The sequence below is a fragment of the Hydra vulgaris genome, chromosome 14 (assembly GCF_038396675.1).
Source record: "Hydra vulgaris chromosome 14, alternate assembly HydraT2T_AEP".
NCBI classification, from domain to species: domain Eukaryota; kingdom Metazoa; phylum Cnidaria; class Hydrozoa; order Anthoathecata; family Hydridae; genus Hydra; species Hydra vulgaris.
The window spans coordinates 19,342,202-19,367,523 of NC_088933.1; the positions used below are offsets into that span (position 1 = coordinate 19,342,202).

At 29.7% G+C, this 25,322-nt stretch overlaps 1 protein-coding gene across 1 annotated transcript; it reads left to right on the plus strand.

The window, feature by feature from the left end:
* Positions 1-1,215: 1,215 nt before the first annotated feature.
* LOC100204217 (ras-like GTP-binding protein RHO) lies at positions 1,216-4,024 on the plus strand. Its single transcript, XM_065818144.1, has one exon. It carries the CDS (start codon positions 2,916-2,918, stop codon positions 3,492-3,494), a length of 579 nt encoding a protein of 192 aa, XP_065674216.1. The 5' UTR covers positions 1,216-2,915; the 3' UTR covers positions 3,495-4,024.
* Positions 4,025-25,322: the final 21,298 nt, after the last annotated feature.

A 25,322-nucleotide genomic window follows, 5' to 3' on the forward strand; every position in this document is an offset into this window, starting at 1 on the left:
CTATAACTGATTAATAACTATTACGTACAATAAAAGTACTAAACAATTTAAAATTTGAGCTTTCTAAGTTTATTTTAATTCACAGTTATCTTAAAGTGAAAAACATTTAACATTACTGCAATTGTTTGTTTATTTTAAAGTCAAAATATCATTAAAATTATTTTAAAACAGTAGTTTACTTTCATACTAGTTTATAAAAACTATTTTTCTGCGTGCAAATTACATTGAAGCAAAAATATTTATCGATAATTAAAAAGTGTTGATTTATTCAGGCATTTCTGATGCTCTTTGAGATTATAAAGTAGCGATAAACTAGACATTAGGCGCATACACAACACTTATTTTGATTTCCGGCTAAAATAAACTGAATTGGAATTTTATATAAAGCGCGAAGTATAATGTTTAAGGGGAGTGCTAATTTATTTGTGCTCCCCTTAAACGTACTCTAAGGAGCGTGGGAGGGGAAGCAGTTCCACCCTTCCGACTCACCCTATTTTTAGTCCGCCACTAAGAGGTTTACATTTGTTTGGCGTCAGTTTCAATTAATTGTCGCCTCATACAATAACTATTTGTAAATGCAACGGGCACTAAACGGCTCAACTAACTTTTTTTTGTAAATAATTTTTACAATTGATATATTAACAATTTGTCCTTAGTATATCATTATACAATTGATATATTACCAAGTTGTCCTTAGTATATCATTGCTTTTTTAATACAACTATTTATACAAGCCAATCAAAGTATAGTCTTGGAATTACAAATATATTTTGACAAATAAAAATTTAAAAATAAATTTAGGCAGTTTTTTTTTTGTGTGAAAAGATCGCTTATAAGTTGTCACTATTGAATAAGCGATTTTTGTTGTTCTAAATCAAAATATTTAAAATACGTTTGTTTTCGAGGTTTTTTTTTATTAAGCCAACTTTGCAGATTTTTTTATGGTATTAAAATTTCAAAAATTTCACTAAAGAAATTTTTCGCATTGGCCAATTAAATTGCTTATTCTGCAAAATTCTATCCAATAAATTTATTCTTTGAAGCGATTTCCTCGCTTTTATTATGATTTGTTTTCAAAGTCAGTATTTGCAAGCATACGAAAATATCGTTTTTAATCAATTTTATTACAAATAATTTTTTCTTGCTAAAAGCCAACTTTACGCATCAGTCTATTGTCACATTTAAATTTAGAAATCTTTTACAAGAAGTCATAAAAGGTGTGGTGTAACAAGAAGTACATTTTGAATGTGACACTATATTAGAACTATCCTAGTCTTACGATTTTTAGTAAAGGCGTTGGTATTATTGTAATATCTTGTACTTTTAATATATTGATGGTATATTTTATGTTTAATGTAAATCTTTTTAATATATACTTCTGCTATTAGAGGAATTCCTATTGCAGGTTTGTTAGAGTAATTTACCATGTAATACAAACTAAACTAGTTACTTAATTAGCTAATTGCGTTTTTATGCATGAGATAAAGTATAGATAAAGGTTCAAGTTTTAAATACATTACTTATATAAAAACATACATACGTTTTCTTAGTATCCTAAAGTATACTAAGAAAATGAAATATTTAATTATTTTTTATATTTAAAGAAAATTGTATATAGGTAAAGATGTATAGTGTTGTAAAGATGTCTAGTGTTTTAAGTAATATTCAGTTATTTTAAATGCAAGCGAAAGGTTTAGATTTCTAATGAAAGTACGAATAATTTTTCTTTATTTGCTAAAGTTTAAAAAAAATACACATTTTTTCTTTCTGAATTTACTTTTAAAATATTTAAAATGTAGCTTTTGGTTTAATGAATAATATGTCTATATAGTATGTGTATATGTACTGTGCATTTTTGTTATAAAAAAAAGGGCAAAAGCATATATAAAATTATCTTACAGTTGTTTAATATTTAAATGTATCTTAAATATCTTAAACATTTGAATTATAAAAGATGATGTGTGTTTTTTTTTTAATTTAATTAAGGCCTTAATCTACACCTCAATGATAATAAATTTATTAATTGATATACAGTGTGCTTTCTTCATTAACATTATTCTATTTAACTCAATGTGTAATTTATATTTTTTTCTCTACTCATGCTACCTATATATTCTTCTGCTTGTCTTACACTGACTCAAATTATTATCTTATTAAATGATAACTATATGATAAATGATAAACCATGATAACTGTCTAAGTCAACCAGTCAGGTCTCTTGTTCAATCATACAATTTACAATTTTTCAAGTCTTCTGTTAGTTGCCCATACCGTTTTAGTGGTATAGGTGCCATAACCAGTCTGCCCAAACTAAAAATTCCATAAATCATAAAAACAAAAATTTATAAAGTCCAACATTAAAAAAATTAAAGCAAATAAAATGAAAGAAAACTTGTCACTGTTGTTAGCTTTGTCATTGTTGTTAATTAATTTTACGAAGTAGTGTTATACATCTTAGATGAAGAAGTGCAATAAAGAGCTTTCATTCTTATTTTACATCAGATCATCAGAAGGTCTATGAATGCCCTATAATTATAAGATTTTGTCTATCAAAAATGTATTTGAGAAAATTGTCATAAGTGGTAGCACCCAAAATATGGTTAAATACAGCCCTGATATATATTTATGTAGTAGTAGTAGTAGTAGTAGTAGTAGTAGTAGTAGTAGTAGTAGTAGTAGTAGTAGTAGTAGTAGTAGTAGTAGTAGTTGATGTTGTTGTTGTTGTTGTTGTTAACTCTTGTCAAGCTCTGATTATTATAAAGCCATAGTTATTTATTTTTATCATGAGTGTCATAAATTTTCTTTTGATTATTTTATTTTTATATTTTATTTTATTTGCTTGTTTTATTATATTATTGTAAAATTATCTTGATATTTTTAAATTACTAATCAGATCTTTAGGTTTATAGTAGTAAATGGCTGCAATTAGAAAAAAGCTTGTTATTGTTGGTGATGGTGCTTGTGGTAAAACTTGTTTATTAATTGTTTTTTCTAAAGATCAGTTTCCTGAAGTCTATGTTCCAACTGTTTTTGAAAACTATGTTGCTGATATTGAAGTTGACGGAAAACAAGTTGAGTTAGCTTTATGGGATACAGCAGGGCAGGAAGATTATGACCGATTACGCCCACTTTCTTATCCAGACACAGATGTAATATTGATGTGCTTTTCAATAGATTCACCGGACAGTTTAGAAAATATCCCTGAAAAATGGACTCCTGAAGTTAAGCATTTTTGTCCTAATGTACCTATTATATTAGTTGGAAATAAGAAGGATCTTCGTAATGATGAAAACACCAAATGGGAATTACAGAAAATGAAACAAGAACCTGTAAAAATTGAACAGGGAAAAGAAATGGCTGATAAAATTAATGCTTTCTCTTATATAGAATGCTCTGCAAAATCAAAAGATGGTGTACGAGAGGTATTTGAAACTGCGACTAGAGCTGCTTTGCAGGTAAAGAAGAAAAAGAAACCAAAATGTTGTTTATTGTAATATTCTTTTTCTGGCTAAATTTAAATTTGTGTACACAAAAACAGTCAGCAGTCAGGTACAGCACCTGTGACGATATTGGCTATCCTAATGTTGAATAGCGTTTTTACTACAGTTTTTTGATCGCTCTATTATTCCATCAATTCTTGATAGTTGTGTCTAGGGTTTTGCTACTGTTCTGAAATATTTACAAATTTAGTCATAGCCTTGATTTTAAATGGTTCCAATTTGTCAGTTAAAATTGTTTTTGAATTTTTTTTTATCTCCTTGATAACTTATTTTGAATTTAAAAATATCTGGATTTTGAAGTTGTTAAGCTTTTTTTTCTGTATATAAATTTTGTTTTGAGATAAGATTTACTCACTATCATGCTATTTGTCTTGTTTTAAAAAATTCAGCTTTTTTAAGCTCTTTATCTCAAAAACATGAAATGTGAAAACATTTAGATTGGAGAATTTCTTTGCATATCTATTGTATATTTTATTGAGATGTTTTAAATTTACATTAGCACAAATAAAATCTCTAATGAGTTATATGTTTTATAGTTTTCGGGTTTGATTTTTTTACTTTTAATATTTTAATAACTTAATTACATTATCTTAAAATTAATAAACTTTTTTTCCAAGTTAATCTTTTTTATTGAGTTTTTAGGTAAAAATATCTTTAACAATTATAGCATAAATATACAATATATATATATATATATATATATATATATATATATATATATATATATATATATATATATATATATATATATATATATATATATATATATATACACACACGATACTTTTTAATGAGGTAATAAACAACTATATTACTAGTCGGAATCTGAACTTAACGGCTGAATTTAAGATATTCTTAGAGAAACTGTTTAAATTTGCTTTAAGAAACTGTTTAAATTTTTTAGGCGGCAATAACCCTCGAATTTTAAAATAACACTTTTGACGCGTAAGAAAGATAATTAATTATGAGGCATAAATCACACAGAATAAAAAATGCGAAAATATATTATGGTAGCTTGTTGCTATAGTAACCAAAAGTCGTCTGTTAAAAAATTGAGTGTGATTAGAATAATTTGCTGAGCTGTTTTAAATGTGTTGTGATGTGCGTAAATCAGATTAAAAATTTTTTTTTTCATAAACAAAAGTGTCTGTAGGCAAATTAAATAATATAAAAAAAAGCTAAGATACACTGCACGAAACTCAAAATTTCCTAATAATTTTTAACTCACTTATGACGAATATATCTGTTAAATAAGCATATGAAAGTTTCGTTATTCTAGCGCGTATACTGTTTGATATTTTTTGATGATGAGGTTAAGTTTCGTTGTTCTTGTGCGTATACCATTTGATATTTTTTGACGGTATGGTTAGGGCGGGAAATGCAAAAATAAATTTATATTAAAAGTTACAACATTTATAATATTCTTCATTTTTCTTTTAACTCGTCTATCTTAGAATAGAATATAGAAATAGAACTTGCAACAAAAATCTTTCAGTCGGCTTGAAAATGATAACTTAATACGTTTTTGTTTATAAGTCTGCAACCAGATTAAGTAAAATGTCCTGGTTTCATATACTTTAAAAAGGTTAGTTTTGAAGTTTTGTAAATTTTTTGTAGAGCTCACGCAGACAATCATGATAAAACAAACATCCTGACAGTATTATTGCTTCATGACTGACAGCAAAAACTCGGGAAATTTGAAACGTAATCCCCTATATATATATATATATATATATATATATATATATATATATATATATATATATATATATATATATAAAAGCTAAATATTATATTTAGAGTGGAAATAATAACTTGTATATGTTACACTAAGTATCCTGCATATTTTAGTACCAAAATTTTATTGATTAGAACATAATTACATTACCAAACATCTTACATTACCAAACTCATCGTATATTGATCATATAGCTATTTCAAAGCATACATCTCTTCTAGTATATAAATGTATCATTATTCCTCCTTCTTTTCAAAATGTAAGTGATCACTTGCCGCTATCGATTTCAATTGGACTTAAAGGTCAATATTATCAAGAAAATATAGCGTTCCAAGATATCTCTGGAATAATCTAGACTTTATAAACTTATATAAGGATCACTTAAATACAAGTTTTAATAATCTTAACCTTATTGGTAATTTCGAAAATAAACTTGCCCAAATCTATACTACTATTACTAATAGTGGAGCATGGGCTCTTAGAGAACACTTAAAGTCAAAAAAACGATCTGATTATTCAAAATCCTGGTAGACTCCCGAGTTAACTCGAAGTAAAAAAACTCTTTCACATTATTTTCAAAAATAGAGGGAAATGGAATTTGTAAAAGACTCCGCCTCTTCTATCTTTAATCAATACCTCTTTGCTCGAAAGAATTTCCGCAAAGCCGTCAAAGCAGCCCAAAACAATTAACTATATCAACAATACATAAAAATTGAAAAACTAAAAAACTTTAACCCAAAAAACTTTTGGAATGTTTTTAAGTGTATAAAAAAGAAGTCAAATCCAAAACTTTTTGCTATAAACAATAAAAAGGATAAAGAATCGATTACCGCAGAATTTGCTACAAAATTTGAAAAACGATTAAACACTGAAAGGTTAAATCATAGTTCTATTTATCGTCAAATTCCACCTTGAGAAAATCCTGATGAAATAGCTATTAACCGATAAAAATATAAAAGTTGCTATTTCTTGCCTAAAATTAAATAAATGCCAAGATCATTTCAATATATCTGCAGAACATTTAAAATACGCCCAGTGTGATGCACTAACGCAATGGATAAGAAAATTTTTTCACTTTTCAATTAATTATGGATGGACCCCTTCATCTATGTCAACTTCAACTATTATACCGCTAGTCAAATCGTATAAAAAATCACTAACCGACCCAAATAACTACCGAGGTATCAGTATTATTCCAATATTTATGAAACTTTTAGAATACCTAATTTTACTCATCAGCCCTGAGATAAAAGAAACACATCCCCTTCAATTTGGTTTCAATAGTAAGAGTTCGACCTTGTATGCTGAATTTGTTATAAACGAAACAACTAAGCATTACAACAACAATAATTCACCTATTTATTTATGTTCTTTAGATGCTGAAAAACCTTTTGACAGCTGCAACTGGGACATTCTCTTTGATAAACTTTACTTTAATAAAAGCTTACCTCTCCAAATAGTTAATACTATATCTTCTTTATACCACAAAAGTAGTGCAACTGTCTCTTATCTAGGCTCCAAATCAGTTTCATTTGCTCTTAAGCAAGGAGTTAGACAAGGATCCATTCTGTCCCCCTACCTATATAACATATACACCAAAAAGTTACTCGAAACTATAAAAAATGTTACGTTGTGGGTACTTCTATACATAGAAACTTCACAGGTGTTGTTGCTTATACTGACGACATCATTCTTCTTAGCTCTACTCTATCTGGTCTTGAAAGGCTGATTACAAAGTGTAATATTTACAATAACTTAAACGGCATAAAGCTCAATGCTGTCAAAACGGAACTGTTGCTTTCGGGAAAAAGACAATTAACTAATTGCAAGATAACCCTAGACGACCATCAAATAATACCAAATGAAAACTTAATCATCTAGGTTTTATTTGGGATACACAAAAATCTATTTTTGCCTCACTCAATAGAACAAACATTAACAATAGAGTATCAAATTTCCAAACAATAGTGCAAACTCTGATTCAATCTGGTATCCGGTTTGTACATCCATCTTCAATTATTCAGTTATATACATCTTTAGCAGTTCCGACGCTAACGCATGGTCTGGAACTCTGTGAAAATAGAGAGTCAACAATGCAAAACTTAACAAACTTGGAAGAAATGCAGTTAAGTCATTTTTTAATATCTCTAAGTATAGCAAAAACTATATAAACTCTCTATTTAAAGTTCGGGAGATATCGACTTACATACAACAAAATAAAATAAATCTATTTATCCGTCTATTAAATAATAAAGTAACTTTTAAAATCATCAATTCTCAGCTTAACTATTGTTCATTAAAATATTCATTTTTAGATGATATAAAGGAATTATGTAAGATCCATAAAATAAATATGAAAAACTTAATTCAGGATAAGAAGAAAGTGAAAATTAGTATTTCAGAAAATATAATTCCTGAAGATACTTATCAAATTTTAGTACAGGCAATTCAATGTTGGAATGCAAAGCAACAGCGAACAATTTTCAAAAATACTCTTGAAGAAAACATTATCAAGTGATATACTTTATTCTCTCTTTACATATCTTAAACTATTTTTATGCATTTTTACCTTGTAAACACATTTACAGAGGGTCTTTAATTAAAAATAATAATAATAATAATAATAATTAAAATAAATACAGCACAAAAAGTAAGGTAAAGATTTGTGTATCAACCTGCCCCATGCTGGGGCAAGTTGATACATTTAATAAGACTTGAAAATGAAACTTAATAAATTAATTAAGTAATCAAACACAAAAGATTAGGTAAACAGGTAAACAAATACAAAAGATTAGGTAAACAATCTAAAAAAAGATGTTTTTTTTTTAATCACTCTTAACAATTTTCACAAATAAAAGCAGGAGTACTATCTGTACATTCTTCATGGGCCCACAATTTACAGTCTGCACACTGAACCCAAGTTTCTCTTGATCTACTATTTGAATAGGGCTCGCCACACACAAGACAGAAAGTATCATCAATGTTTTCATTTGAATTCGAAAATGAAGTCCTTACAGTTTTATTTTTGATATGGCTGCAACAGATTTCTCCTTTTTTCCTTTTCTTTTGTTCTGCCAGGTCAATAGCCAGTTTTTCTGGTGTATCGGTCAAAATACGTCTTTTGCCCTATTTTCTCCCGCGTTTACTCTGGCTGCGTGGTCCGGCTTCAGGAAGCGGCTGTACCACATAGGGCGAGGCTATAGCTTGACTATTGGCACAAAAAATAGTTCCTGCAGATGTGAAATCTACTGGACTTTCCTTACATATCGCTAACGAATCTGAAAAAGCTGTTGACGGTTGAAATTCAAATGAAGCTAAGTTCATAGTGACGTCTACTTGAAGATGACCATTGTTTTCAGCAGTAGCAATTTCCTCCACGTTCAAAGCAGAATCAACACCTCCAGAAACTGCAGGATCTGGCCTATCACTAACAGATGAGGAGAGAAACAGGACAGCGTCAATCCGAAAACGATTGAAAAGAAAAATCCCGGTAGATTCGAAGCCTGACTGTATGTTAGCAAGTGACATGGCAAGCTTGAATGCATTACAACATATAGCGGGAATGTCAAGAGGCTGCATTGGCCGCACGGCACATTTTCCTTGGCATATTGAATAGATTCAAGAGATACATGAGATTCATGATTATCCAACAGCAGCAGGACAGGTTGTTCAACTGTTGGTTTACAATGTTTCACAATATGTTTCAAAAAAAGAAAAAATTTTTCCTTGTCATCCAGCCAGAAATCTGACATGCTCCAACAGAGCCGGGAGACCTCCATCTACCATTCGTTCACTATACCTGACCCTAGGAAATATGAACATTGGAGGACATGCGTGTCTCAAGGCATTGACTCCACAGCACAAGGTTACTAATTTACTCCTCTCTGCACTTGTTACCGCTCCCACTTGTTTGACGTCATTTGGAGCTACTATTTTTGATGGTTTCTGAACTGTGGTAAGTCCAGTCTCATCCACATTCCAAATGTTGTGTGGTTCGAAATGGAAACGAGTGTACAAGCTCTTTAAATTGTTGTAAAACAAATCAACAACTGTCCTGTTAAAACTTCCCATTCTACTTAAGAAAGTTGCCTCGGGCGTTCTGATAGACAGGACATCTTCATATCTTTTCATGAGCCCTTTAAATCAGTCTACTCCTGCAAATTAAATGGCATGCCAGGAACAAGGAATTTTTTTTTGTAGACTCTTAGCATACTGATATGCAAGCTTTCTTGTTTCTTTTGGCGAAATACCAAAAAACATTTTCGCTGCATCTAACAGATAATTAACAAGTTCTTGCTCCTCTGCAGCAGTAAATAATAGTTTGTGTTTGGAACAACCAGGTGTGGAAACTCCTTCCTTGGGTTTTTTGCAAAACGAAATAATGTCATTTTATCTAAGCCATGGGTCAAGGCGACAGTTCTGAGACTTTGGTTTTTTGAAATGAATTCCTCAGCAGCAAGTTTAAGGACTTCCAATGAGGCCCCAAAAGTAGTTTTTCTTTTATATGTTCGCACCATCTGAAATTATAAAAAATAAAAATGTTTACTTTCTCGGGTAATTTATATTTATATTTAATACCAATATAATCACACTACGAACTTTTAAAGTGTTTACAAATATACGAAAACATTGATGCTAGCGGTACGGCAACTTAAACTCCGTTATAATTTTCATTGGTTGATTTTGAAATTTGAGCGCGTTTTTTTAGAAACGTGAAATATAAGAATGGAACAACTTAGTTGGATTGAAATTCAAAAGATTGGATTGCAATTCAAAAGATTGGATCGCAATCCAAAAGATTGGATCGCAATCCAAAAGATTGGATCGCAATCCAAAAGATTGGATCGCAATCCAAAAGATTGGATCGCAATCCAAAAGATTGGATCGCAATCCAAAAGATTGGATCGCAATCCAAAAGATTGGATCGCAATCCAAAAGATTGGATCGCAATCCAAAAGATTGGATCGCAATCCAAAAGATTGGATCGCAATCCAAAAGATTGGATCGCAATCCAAAAGATTGGATCGCAATCCAAAAGATTGGATCGCAATCCAAAAGATTGGATCGCAATCCAAAAGATTGGATCGCAATCCAAAAGATTGGATCGCAATCCAAAAGATTGGATCGCAATCCAAAAGATTGGATCGCAATCCAAAAGATTGGATCGCAATCCAAAAGATTGGATCGCAATCCAAAAGATTGGATCGCAATCCAAAAGATTGGATCGCAATCCAAAAGATTGGATCGCAATCCAAAAGATTGGATCGCAATCCAAAAGATTGGATCGCAATCCAAAAGATTGGATCGCAATCCAAAAGATTGGATCGCAATCCAAAAGATTGGATCGCAATCCAAAAGATTGGATCGCAATCCAAAAGATTGGATCGCAATCCAAAAGATTGGATCGCAATCCAAAAGATTGGATCGCAATCCAAAAGATTGGATCGCAATCCAAAAGATTGGATCGCAATCCAAAAGATTGGATCGCAATCCAAAAGATTGGATCGCAATCCAAAAGATTGGATCGCAATCCAAAAGATTGGATCGCAATCCAAAAGATTGGATCGCAATCCAAAAGATTGGATCGCAATCCAAAAGATTGGATCGCAATCCAAAAAATTGGATTGCAATCTAAAAGATTGGATTGCAATAGTTTTAAATAGTGGTATTAATAATAATTAGGCCGAACAATGTTTTATTAGACCTATTTACCTATTCATCTCTGCGAGAAAAAATTAGTCTACACCAAACAATTTAATTGCATCAATGCAAATACATAAACAAAAATATTTTTGGCCATATTCAAATGCTTTACCAAAAGGGTAAGATGATACAGTGTATCAATTTGCCCCAAGTGGTCTGTATCAACGTGCCCCTTTAGACCGCGTTGCATTAAATTCGAGTTAAATTTTAACAGAAGCAACGAACAAACAAATGACATATACAAAATCATTTAGCAATGTTTTCTTAAACTTATGGAAGAGTTGATGAGCTAAATGTACTTACCTTTTTTGTAAAATCTCTTACAAAACACGTTGTCAGTTTTTTTCAAAAGTTGCTTTATTTACAACATGCTTTCCTGCTTGATCGATTTTGAAATGAACGGAAATCTTTTTACATCAGACGTTAGGGAACTAAAAAGCTATTTCCCGTACCAAATCTTATTCGCGCAATTAGTGTAATAGCTGTTTTAATAGCTTTGTATCAATTTGCCCCCGTATCAACTTGCCCCCCTCTCCCCTATTTATATATGAGGGGCGGATCCATCTTTGAGATAGCTAGGTGTTTGAGATAGCTAACTTACTGACATTTTGCGAACACCAAACAAATGTTTATACTTATGTCAAATAGGACTTAACCTGTAGTACATTTAACCAAAAACCTAATGAATAAATGTTTTACACTTATTATTAGAGTATTTTAAATATAAAAAAAAGCACAAGTAAAATAAAGTTTTAGAACAGTAACTAATGAGATATCTTGTAGAAGTATATTGTAGTATACCATAGTTCACATATAATGTACTTTAGGCTTTTTATTTAATTTTATTAATTTTTATTTTATTTTATACCAGGTGTTTTATAGGACTCCTACAAAATTTTAGAACAGGACTTTGTATATAAATTCTAAAGAAACGTCTTTTAAATCTCTTAAATTTGAATTAAAGTTATTTTCTTTAACGAAACCCAGTGCGTCATACTAGGTGGCGCGTCTCCCAAATGGAAGCAAGTCACCAGGTGAGTTTTACAAGACTTCGTGTATTTCCCAACACTTTTCATTATTTTGATTAATGTTTTTGTCTTGCATATAGAGATGGTGTCTCGATAAAAATACTCATCTTGGGCAGATATTAAATGCATCCGGCTACTGTCTTGTAGAAGGCCTCCTAGGCAAAGACTTAAGGGGTAAACAAATTCTATGTGTTGACCAGCCTCGCACCCCTTCTTTATTTATTAGGCTGGCGCAGATGTATTCTTAATACATTGTTTCCAGTTTAGGATGTTGAATGTTGGATCTTGACTTAATGCAGGAGTTTTGCTTGTGTTTTTATGACTAGGCAACTCATTCTATTATCTCCTAATGAGGGTACAGCTCTAAAACTCAGTTTTACAATCCTGAGGCCGGCTGGTAGTCAGGCTTCCCAAACTCTGTGGTAGCTCTCAGAGAGGCTGATTCCATCAACAGCTAAAAAATATCAAAGTATTAACAGTGCCATGTTGCGCATGGATGGTGTCCCTGTTTATACTTTTGGTGTGCATTGCAGAGGCCACATTTAGAGCCCTTTTTCACGGCTTAGGGTATATTAATAGTAATGAGGCAATTGCTTGGGCTATAAAACAGTGTTCTGAGTACTATCTATGCTTTGAGTCAAGTTCTTCAATAAATTTAACAATGAATAAAGTACCAAAAACTATAAAACACAAAAAAACATCATCACCACCAAGCTCTCTAAACCTATCATTCAGGAAGACGAAAGACTTCTTCTTATTCTGTAACTTCAGGGGTTCCTCAAGTTTCAATCCTTGGCCCTATACTCTTTTTAATTTACATTAACAATCTTCCAGATATTCTGACATCTAAGGTGGTATTTTTTGCTGATGATACTACCATTTATTCTTGTTGTGATAAGAAACCAACACTCTCTGATTGCTTGGAGGGGGCATTTGAGCTTGAAAAGGATCTCACTTCTGCTAAAACATGGGACTCACAGTGGCTGTTGAACTTTAGTTCAGATAAAACCCAATTTTTGCAGCCAATCGTTATCGCAATAAGTTAGATCTTCCTATACCTATGAATGGTGATTTATTCGATGAGTCATCTACCCTTCATCTTCTAGGATTAACTCTTACTTCCAATCTTTCTTGGAAACCATATATCAAATTAGTTGAAAAATTAGCTTCTGCTAAGGTTGCATCTCTTTATCGAGCTCGTTACTTTCTTACTTCGGATTCTATTCTCTATCTCTATAAATCTCAAATCCGGCCTTGTATGGAATACTGTTGCCATATCTGGGGCGGATCTTCTAATGATGCCCTTTCTCTTTTAGACAAGGTGCAAAAACGCATTGTAAACATAGTTGGACCTGCTCCTTCATCCAACCTCCAAACATTATCACATCATCGTAATGTTACTTCTCTTTCTCTTTTCTACAAATACTATAATGGGCTCTGCTCTAAAGTGCTAGCATCTCTTGTTCCATCTACTAAAATTCACTCTCGTGTTACTCGTCATTCAATTAAGTCTCATCCTTTTTCTATGGCTGTTCCTAAATGCTCCAAAAACGCTTCTTTGTCTAGTTTTTTTCCTGGAACATCAGTTCTTTGGAATTCGCTTCCTTTATCTTGCTTTCCTGATTCATATAATTTGCAATCCTTTAGGTCGTCCGTCAATTGTTATCTTGCTCTACATTCTTCATCTTTTCTCTTCCAGTAACTTCCAACTTTAATTAGTGGTTGCTTGCAGCCTTGTTGGAAGCGAAGATGCTGAAAAAAAAAAATGTATCAGTCCTAGCAAAATATTACTAATTATCAGTAATTGCAATGTTAAACTTTTAACTTACAACCACCTTTGAGAAAACGTTCTCTATGACCGAGTACAATTGGCAAGGTAATGCGAAAAGAACTGAACTTGCTACTACAACCTCTGAAAAAAAACTTAGCACCATTATCTCTAATGATCTTAAATTCAAAACCCAATCCTTTATTGCGGTCTCTAAAGCTTAAAAGATGCTTGGTATATTAAAATATATCTTTTCAAGCAGAGATGCAATGCTGTAGAAAAAGCTTTACATTATTCATCTTCAACCTTATCTCGAAAGTCAGCTAGTATATTATAACTCTTTGGTAAACAATATTACCAAAGAGGTATAATATACTAGCTTGAGGGAGAACGAAGCAAAATTATGTCATTTTTTAGGAAACTTTCTTTGTAGTAATATAATTTTTAATGAGATACCGTGTAATTATTGTAACTAAATGACGTACAATAGTTATAGGCTTGGATATTTTTACAATTACGTTGCGCTAAAGTAATAAAAAGTAAAACTTTGCGTTCTTCTACGGGAAAAACGAGGCAATTGCAATCCTAATGCAATAGTATGTTTTGGTTCTATTGGAACATAAACTGAATTTTAGTTTAATTTTTTTTGTTCTTGTATTTTAATAACTTTACAACACAAAATAAAGTCCAGGGAAAATTTAAAAAATTCCGTGACGAAAAAACGTTTTTTAAGAACATAACAAACCTATAGCAAAACGGGTTCAGTGAAAGAAAAGGTTCAAACAAAGAGTAGAGTTTGTTTAAAACTTTAATATTTACACTAACTATTGAGTATATAAAAACAGTTACTTTATCTTTATCGTGATTTTTATTGTAATTATTTGTTGATAGTTGTTAAAAACTTCTCCAGTCAATTTTCAAGATAATCCACTTTGACAACAGGATTGAAAGCTTCTAAACTACATTTCGAAATTTTCTTTTTCACCGTAATAGTGCGATTTTAAATTGCCGCTGGAATAATTATACTAGAAGGATTGTAATACGGTTTCAAACCATTTTCGGCTTCGTTCTCCTTCCAGCTAGTTTCTTATACCTCTTTGGTACAAAACATCGATGATTTAAGCGTTCTTTTTTCAGACAACTTTTTTTTAGATTAAGGCTTAACACTAATATATGAGTAAATATTTCACCTTATTTAACATAATTTTATAAAAAGTCTATTTAGAAAAATTTAAAGGTGCTTATTAAAATTTAATTTAAAAAAATTTCATTTAATCCATTTTATGGATTAATTTTTTTTAATCCAACTTATACTCCAATTATGGAGGTCTTCCAAAATCAACAACTTCAGAAAGATTATAAAAAAAAAATTTAAGAAAAAAACCTAAAAATTCAAAAAATTTTAAGTTCGCTAATATTTGATAGCGAGAATAACACAAGTGATTTCAGTGTTTAAAGAAATGATAATGGTATTGAAGATTGTTTAAATACTTGTTCAGTCCAATAACTCGTGTGCATAATGTGAAGAAATTGGTAAAGATAACGATAATAACACAAGTGTCTGCAACGGTACTTGTGGTACAGTTGCAGACAGTATGCCAGCTAGACACATAGAGCATGGACAAATTATAATAAAAACAAAATATAATATTAACCAATCTTGGTAATTATTGTAATTTGATTTCCTGATTGAGAATTTTGAATAAAATTGTAAAAACTATTTAATTTATTTTTGTAGTCAGAAAAATTGTCTCAATATACTTTTTCTAAAGTTTTTTTTTATCACCCTTCTGATGAATAGATTTAAATTATAAGTATATAACAATAACTAAATCTTGTTCATAAGAAACTATAAGAACTCAAGACCAACTTTAAAATGTGTTCAAAAAAGCGTGGCCAAGTTCAACATCATAGTTTTAAAAGTAACCCAACTTTAAAAATATTCTTTCAATGATTACAATTCTATGATCTAATATATGAACATCAATAATATTCTCATTGAATAATTCAACTTTTTATTCATTACATAAAACAAATTATATGTAAAGATTAAAATTATTCTAAATGAACCGTTATTCAGTGCTATGTCGGTCCATTTTTAGTACAGCCCACTGTACTGAAGCACTTGAAATTAAAAAAAAAAAGCCACGCTTACTTCAACATTTTTCAAATAAGTATGAAAAAGAAACATCAAACCCAGTGGGCACAGGACCTAAATAAGACGTCTTTTGAACGTTCAAAAGACGTCCAAAACGTTCAAAAGACGTTTAAAAGACGTCTTTTTTACGTCCTGTGCCCACTGGGAAAACACAATTTCTCATAAGTGACAAATATTTAGCACTCTAAATTTGGTAATTCTATTCAGATCTACAATTCGTTTATTATAGGATTTTTTATGCGTGTGACTGGTTCGGATTTTTTCGCCGTTTAAACTTAAAGGAAGATTTTTTTGAAAAAAATTTGGCAAATCGTTGGGTTAGAATTATTTTGTTCTATCTCCAAATTTGAAAAAAATGAGTTTATACCTTTTTCTCTTTTTTTGTTATATTTTCTTTCTAGCTATAATACTTTTAAAATTGAAAAAAAAACTAAATAGTGTCAAATTAGGTGTAACCGATTGTTCTATGTGCAAAATAGCGATAGTTATTAATATTATTTTGTTCTATTTTCCAACAACCAATAAAATTGTTTATAAATCGCATTAAATAAGTTTATAGTCGCATTAAATAATTAAAGTTCGTGTTTATTTCCTCTTTAAAAATTTAAAATGGCGGAAAATATAAATGTATGTCTTAGAGTAATAAACCAAAATACAGGTATTTTCTTATATATTCTAGTACTAATCGGCTTTTTTTAGTTATTAATAAAAATTCAGCACATTATTTTAGTAGGAAATGTGTTATTATCTTATTAGAACCTCACGGATTCTGTTGTATATGTGACACATACACTAATGTGTGTATGTCACATATATAATAGAATCCGTGAGGTTCTAATAATATATATATATATATATATATATATATATATATATATATATATATATATATATATATATATATATATATATATATATATATATATATATATATATATATATATATATATATATATATATATATATATTGAGCACTCTATTTGTTGTATATACTAAATAAATAAAGATTCAAATTTAAATGAATCGCTTCATATGTGGAAAAAATGATCTTATTTTCACCTATTTGCATTGCATAACTTTTTTATGTCTAATTTTATTTTTATTTTACCCACAACAAGCTAATATCATGGTTGCTCCCTATGTTTCAACACATCCTTCAATTGCTGGTCAACTGCGATTACCTCCGCACGGTGGGAAAACAAGAAAACGTAATGAAACTGTTATAACTGGAAACAGACAAAAAGAAAGCAACTTAGGCAATCAGGAAAAGAATATATAAATATCAGAGGCAAGTTATTCAACCAAAAAGTATTAAAAATAAAAAAGATTGTGGAAATTGTTGCAAGTTTAAGTGTTTCGTGAAAATTTCAGAAGACGAGAGAAAAATATTATTTAATGGACTGTGGGGAATGTCTCAGATTGAAAAGCAACACTTTTTTAGTAAAACTACTGAAAGATTAGATAAAAAAACAACTCAGACCAATAAAGTAAGCAAATCAAGGAGAAAATATACTTATTTTTACAATTTCTTTGTTGATAATGTCAAACATCGTGTATGTAAGGTGTTTTATTTGTCTACATTAGACATCAGGAGCAGGCAAATATCATACTATCATGAAAATAAGCTTGAAACTGGTATTCCTGCCCCTACAAAATGGGGGAAACATTGTAAAAAAAAAGTTCTTGAAATGACTAAACAGAGTATAGAAAACCATATTAACTTGTTTCCACGAGTTGAGTCACATTATTGTCGAAGCGTTTCCTGCAAACAATACTTTGATGGCTCATTAAATTTGAAGAAACTTTATGATTTATATTTAACATATTGCACTCAATATAAAATTTTACCAGCAAATGTATGTACCGCAATATTTTTAACACCAAATTTAATATCAAATTTCAAAAGCCAAAAAAAGATCTGTGTGATACATGCTACCAATTTTGCATTATTGAAAATGCAAATGAAGAGCAAATCCAAAAGTTTAACAAGCATATTGCATCAAAAAATGAAACAAAGATCGAGAGAGATAAGGATCAAAAGTTGAACTCCCCTACCACAACCACGTTTGTATTGATCTACAAAATGTCTTGAGCTTGCCAAAAAGTAACGTGGGAAACTTCTTTTATAAAAAAAAGCTCAGTTGTTATAATTTAACAGGCTACTCTTCCCTGAACAAAAAAGCACATTGTGTATTATGGCATGAAGGTATGTCTGGTCGTTCTGGTAACAATATTGCTAGTGCTGTGATATGTATGCTAAATTAAGTTTACAAGGATCTTCCTAATATTGACAAGTTTTTACTTTGGTTTGATTCTTGTGTTCCACAAAATAGAAACAGTCATATGTCAGCTGCATTGCGTGAGTTTCTTATTGATCATCCAAATATTGAAATCATTGAACAAAAGTATTGTGAGCCAGGGCATAGCTCCATTCAGGAATGTGATAATATACATAGTCAGATTGAGAAATCATCACATTCAGCAGAAATATTCAGCCCTCCCGAGTTGGTAAAAGCAATGTTAAATGTTAACCAACGTAAACCATTTTTTGTATACCAAATGCAAAAAAAGGACATCAAAAATTTCTCGAAAATTGCTTGTCTTATGAACTACAAAAAGGTTCCATACTTTAATGTCAAAACACTTGTATATAGGTCTAATGCTCCTGGTCACGTGTATTTCAAGAATCGTTTTACAGATATTTATAAAGAGGCACGGCTGTCCAAGCCAAAAAACACTTGAAGATCAGGAAGTAATCTTGAAGAACCATCAATTCCATTAGCATCTTGTTTTCCACATAATATTGAAATTTTTAGTGAGAAAGTAAAAGACATTGTTTCTATGTATATATACATGTATATATACATGTATATATGTATATATATATATATATACATGTATATATACATGTATATATACATGTATATATACATGTATATATATATATATATATATACATGCCAGCTGTAGATGTTTGTTTCTATAAAACCTTATTTCAGTAGTTTTTTTCCAACTCTTCAATCCGGAAACAAATTTTAATTGTTTTATTTATATACTTTAGTTATGTTATGCAACATTCAGTTTTATAAGTTGTATAAGTTGTATAAGGTTCATTCAAACTGTTATTAACATGTTATTTGTATTAAAAATTTTGTTTGTTTATTTTCAATAAATCTTTTTAGATAGAAATGATTTTCTTTAAATAATATAGCTCTTATTAAAAGCTGCCCATCCTTCCAGAAGCAATATCAGTTGAATTCTGTCTAAGTAGCAATAAGAAAGCTAATTATATCATCCCATCCATTTAAGTTTTCCAACGAAGTGCTTTAGGTTTCTATATTTGCGTTTAAATCCCTAAGTTAAAAGTAATTTGTTGTAATTCATTTGCTTTTCGCAAAACGTTTAAATTGTTTTTACTAAAATATGGAGATAGCACAAAATAATATTAACGCAAAATGTATCTATCGAAATTATCTCCAAATAGGGTCGGGCCATAATAGCAATTTGATCAACTTACTTTTTTTTTCAAAACAAATAATTATTTTTAGTATATAGCCAAGTATTAAAAAAAGTTTTCATTAATGAAAAATATATTGCCAATTCTATTGCATTACAGTATAAAACTTCAACTTGATTTATCTCAGTTTAAACAAATGCAGAGTTAGAACAAAATAATTCTAACCTGACGAAATATATCCACATTGTGTAAAAAAGATTCCTGAAAATTTCAACTTACTCGGTGTAGTTAAAGTGATTTTGAAAGTATTCAAATTCTTTTATTTGGAATTAGCATGGTTTTTCAAGACGTGATAACTTTAAATATAACTTTTTCAGATTTTTATAATGTTTAAAGAAAATTTTATCTTGTTTATATAATTTTCAAATTTTTTTAGCAAATCATTATCAGATAAATCTTGTTGGGCCAGCTTTTGTCTTCTTCAGCTATTCTTTTCTTTCTCGTATAAATTTCATTGTCATTAAGTATACAGAATGAAGTTTTTGATAATAAAAATCATGCATCGTGAAAGCTTTTCACTATGCAGGTTTTCAAAAACCAATTACTGCTCTAGCATTTGCTTCATAGATTTTATGAACTTGAACTTTGTTTTGTCTCATAGATTATTTTGATGTTTAAAACAATTTGCACCAACCACATGAGTCACAAAATTATGGGCAAACCCTTTTTTCATTTTTCTGCCATCAGTGACAGTTATAGTTATATAGCTACCATAACCTACTTAAATTATACGGCCTTGCTTGTTGCATTTTCTGTAAAAAATTAGGAGGCCAGTTTTTTTACGGCTTATTTATAAAGCTTGAGTTCTTGTTATGGTTATGAGTCGTGTATGCAGTATAAATGTTTTATTCTTATATTATTGAAATGGTTAAATAATAGTTAGATTTTCTTTGAGTAGTATTTTGTGCTGGATTTTTTGCTAACTTATTGCCTACTTCAGTTTATTCCAATAACACAGAAAGAATACTGAGATAGGCTTTCAGATAGCTGTATACCAACATGCTACCTAAAATAACCTAACATGTTCCTAAGACTGCTAAAAACTTTCCATTGAAAACAAAATCAAAGGTTTGAAATTCTGTATTTATTATAACTCAAATTAAAAGAAATGAAGAAATACCTTTTTATTAGAAATATTTATTGGGTCTTTATCTTTTTTTTTTTTTAATTCTTTCACTTGATCTTTCCTTACTGAATATGTAATTTACTTTTGAAAATTATAAAAAATATTTTTAACAATACGAGATCTATATTTTATTCCTTACTCCAGGTGATTTTCACTAGTAAAATCAACACTGATATAATAAATCTTTAAAACTTGTTATGCAAAACTTTTAATCGAAAAAATAAAAGAATTGGAGAAATTATATTTAGAATATTAATAAGATGACAAATAAAATCAGAAAGATGTCGACTTAGATATATATATAGGTTCTTCTCTGTATAAATTAAGGTTTATTGACCACGAGTTTAATACCCAAATCTTTTTTTAATTTTTTACAAATATAACTTGCTATAATGCAAGCAACTTCAATGTTACCTTCAGAAAGCTTACACTTGTATTTATGTAAACAACTGAGCAATATCTTGCGTAATATTTTTAAAATTAAAGTTATCAAATATCAGATATTTATTTTCTTCGCAGAAAATATTATAGAGCAGACTTCGGCTAAAATCTTTTCACTATTATATACTTCTAAAAGACTCACAAAAAGTCTACCACCGACCAATTATCTATACTTACTAAAAAGCTCCAAAGGATCACTTTGTAAACTGGAAGTAAAGACAATTTTATAGCTTTCTTTAAGCAAATCATTAATAAGAGTTAAAGTTGTTTGTAGTGTTGTAATTAGAACATAAGAAGTTTGTTTGGTTGATGTAAAATATTTACATTTTAACTCTAAATTTTATAGATACTTTAATTCAAATTTCTCTATAGTGTGGGTTTGTTATCATATTTCACAGCAGCATTGCCGAGTTGATTAGATGTATCGAGTTTCTGCTTTGAATTAAGTGTGATAAATAACTTAAAAAACAATGATTAAAACTGTGCTGCATTATTTCTTTCAGGAAAATAACTCAATATTGCAGCTGCAGTTGTTTCGTCAAATATTTTCAATGTTAGTTGACAACTTGTTTGTTGTTTCCAAGATAAGTAACCTGATAATTACCTTTTCGTGCTTTTTTTAGTTCCTGTTATTGATTCTTAGTAATTCATCTTTTTCATAAACTAAAGGAAATTAATTTCCTGCAATGTAATCAGCCGTAACTTAAATGAAAATGCACTAACATTGCGTGAGGTTAGAATTATTTTGTTTTATCTCCACATTATAGTTTTGAGATTTAAAAAATAACAATTTTAGGAGACGACATATAAAAAGATTTTTATAACTTAAGTTTACTCCGCAAATTTTTAGTTTATAATTCAGATTTTAATATAGTAGAAAAATATTATTTTGAGGTACATAACATAATCAATAATTCGAATTTTTGAATTAATGGAGATAGAACAAAAAATTCTAGCCTCGCGATTGGTAGAATGGTAGTAACAGCTCTTATTTTAAATTGAGATTGATACATTGAGGTTATACACTCATTAATTTCTTTTTTCAACTATAAACCTATTATGCAAACTTTAGGTGAGGATTTCACAACATAAGAATATATTTTTGAAACCCCGCAATCATAAAAGCCAAAATAACTACTTTATAAAGATTACTTTCTCAATTTTCATCAAATTATTTATCACTTTTATATTGGGCTGCTTTTTGCAAATACATCTTACCCACAAGAAGCACACAATTATAGTATACACGACCTTTATTAATGATTTTCCTGACATACTACAGTTTGTTAATTTGTAATTTTCACCACATCAAAACCATTCAGGTAAAGGAATATCCTTTGATTAGCCTTCTATAAGACAATGAAAAATTTAGAATTTTCTCAACAGCTATTGACTAAAAATCAGTTGGTATGCTATCAGTTGGTTGATATTTCATGGCTCAAGGTGGCTTACCTCTATTTAAAATCAAAAAAAATAATTTTTTTTTTCGAATTATGCTATTTTAAACATTAAAGTACAAAATCCATAATCAATTTTTATTATTATGTGCTTTAAAAGTAACAAAAAATACAATTATTGTAATCAATGCACTTTCCTACTCCTTAGTAACGTCATAGCAACGGTGTAAACAACTATTTTATTAATTACTTCTTGAAGATTTCCACTAGAAATTTTGAAGTATTTCTCAGTGTTAGTGTCAGTGTTCTCATCTATTATGCTTATGTTAAATCTATTATGCTTTTCTACTGTTCTACAAAATGTATCATTTAAAAAAAATGTGCTTTGTTTCATTATTCTAATGTATTTTAACTGAAAACTTTATGTCTGAATTTAACTGAAAACTATCTATCTGAATATGGCAAACAAAAAAATAGAATAGAACTTTAAAGAGAAAATATCAAGGAAATAGATGTTCAAGAAAAGCAAAGGAAGTAATTGAATGTAGCATGAATTCAGAAACAACAAGTGCATCAAAGCAAAGAAAAAACATAACTTTAGTGCTGAAACAAATTGTGATTCTGAAGTCGACAATTTTTTCTTTATGTGTAATTTTAGAATTATTAAAAATACATTTGAACAGTATTCTACATGCAGTGAGTGTTATAGCAAGCTAACTGTTTTGCATAATAAATCTGTACGTATGGGATTTTCTATTGGAATTATTACTCAGTGTTCAAACCGTGGCTTTGAAAGTACATTTTATTCATGTCCATATACAAATTAAAGTTCAAAACCTGGTTTAAACCCATATGAAATAAATTTACGCGTTGTTATGGCATTTCGTAAAATTGGACGTGGTAACGAAGCTATGTCTACTTTTACTGCTATAATGAATATGCCTCCACCTCTTACGAATCATAGTTATGACCTTACAAACAAAAAAATTACATAAAATGTATATGGAAATTAGTTCTCAGAGTATGAAAGCTGCTGTATCAGAACTAAGAGAAATGATAAATGCAAATTCTTCTGATGATGAAATCATTGACTGTGGCTCATCAATAGACGGAACATGGCAACGTCGTGGATACTTTTCCCTAAATGGTGTTGTTGCTGGTCTTTCACATGAAAATAAAAAGGTGATCGATGTTTTTTCTTTATCTAAGTTTTGCATGCAGTGTGAAGTACGTAAAAGAATAAACAACCCAATTGATTTTGAATGTTGGAAAGCTACACACAATTGCCAGATTAATCATTTTGGCTCAGCAGGGTCAATGGAAGCTGCTGGAGCTCAAGAAATATTTTATTCGTCAATACAAAAATATAATTTAAGATATACCAAGTACCTTGGAGATGGTGACTCAAGTTCATTTTCAAATATTGTTAAAAGTAAACCATATGGTGAATGTATTATCGAAAAGCTAGAATGTATTGGCCATTATCAGAAAAGAGTAGGCTCTCGTTTGCGTCAAAAAATCAAAGATTTTAAAGGCAGATTGTTAAGTGACGGCTTAAAAATATCTGGAAAAGGAAGATTACCCAATAAATCTGTTAACACAATGCAGAACTTTGTTGGAATGGCTATAAGACAAAATAAAAATAACCTATTGTGTATGAGAAATTCTGTAATAGCTGTACTTTACCATTGTACAAATTTTCCTTATTAAGTTACTTGTCATCAATTTTGCTTAAAAGGGAAAACAGCTGGTGCAAATGGCAATCAGATAAAGTTACAGGTAAATCAAGCTATAAACAAAAAATTAACTTACCAGTTGCAATTATGGAGGAAATTAAACCTATTTTTCAAGAATTGTCAAACCCTGAAATGCTAACAAAGTGTTTACATGGAATGACACAAAACTGCAATGAGTCATTTAATGGTTTCATATGGCAGCGATGCCCTAAAGCTACTTTTACTGCAAGAAAAATTCTTGAAATAGCTGTTTATTCTTCTATTATAAATTATAATGATGGATTTACTTTCTTAAGGTATGTTTTTAAAATGCTTGGTTTTCCTGGAGGTATTTATTTCGAAAAAGGAGCTTTCAAAAAAGATAAAAAGCGACTATCAAGTATGTCAAGAAAATCAACTGATATTAATAAAAAACGAAGAAAACATTTAAGATCGATAAAAAAAAGGCTATTTAGACATTGAGGAGAATGATGATGGAAACTTTTATACTAGTGGCAGTTTTTTGTAACTTTACACAGAACTTATCGTTTTTACGTTGTTTTATTTTTAAATGTGTTTTTAAGGACTTTCTAATTTTAATATGTTTTTCTTACGAAAACGTTAAAATTTTCAGTTTGGTTAGATCTTTTATCTTCAAATTTTCACAGTATTGTATTAACTTATTTATGAGGGTTTGGAACTAGAATTGTAATATTAAGTATAAATGAGTTAGTTTCAATGTAGTTTGTCAGACTGACACAGGCAATTAATCAATTTCTGCACATTTATTGCTGCCATTTTTGTTTTTTTTAACATTTGAAAATAATTTTAGTTCCAGCCCTAAAGCAACTATTTAGCTACGATTTGGCGAAATATGGTGTAATAAGTGCAAATTTTACTCAAGTTTTAGATAAGGTAAGATTTTAGACAAATTATGCTGACTAGCATCAAAAAATGCAAATTTTATTTTTATTTTGAAAAGTTTTAATGAAATTTCCTTATATAAAAAATTAAAAACAAGTTTAGAAATTTTATAAATAAAAAGTTAGACTTAATTGGGGTGAGCCACCTTAAGTAGGCCACACGCAGTACATATCAACAAAAGTGCAAATACATTACTTTTTTGCATTTATGTTAGATTAAACTTTTTCTGAAGAAACATTTAGATTTGTTCTTAAATATTTATTTACAGAAGGCTTCATCTTTCTTTTTCTTAAAAAATCTCGTGTTG

What these genes read in the sequence shown, in the direction of transcription:
- LOC100204217 (XM_065818144.1), top strand. Translation starts at nt 2,916, where the DNA reads ATGGCTGCAATTAGAAAAAAGCTTGTTATTGTTGGTGATGGTGCTTGT.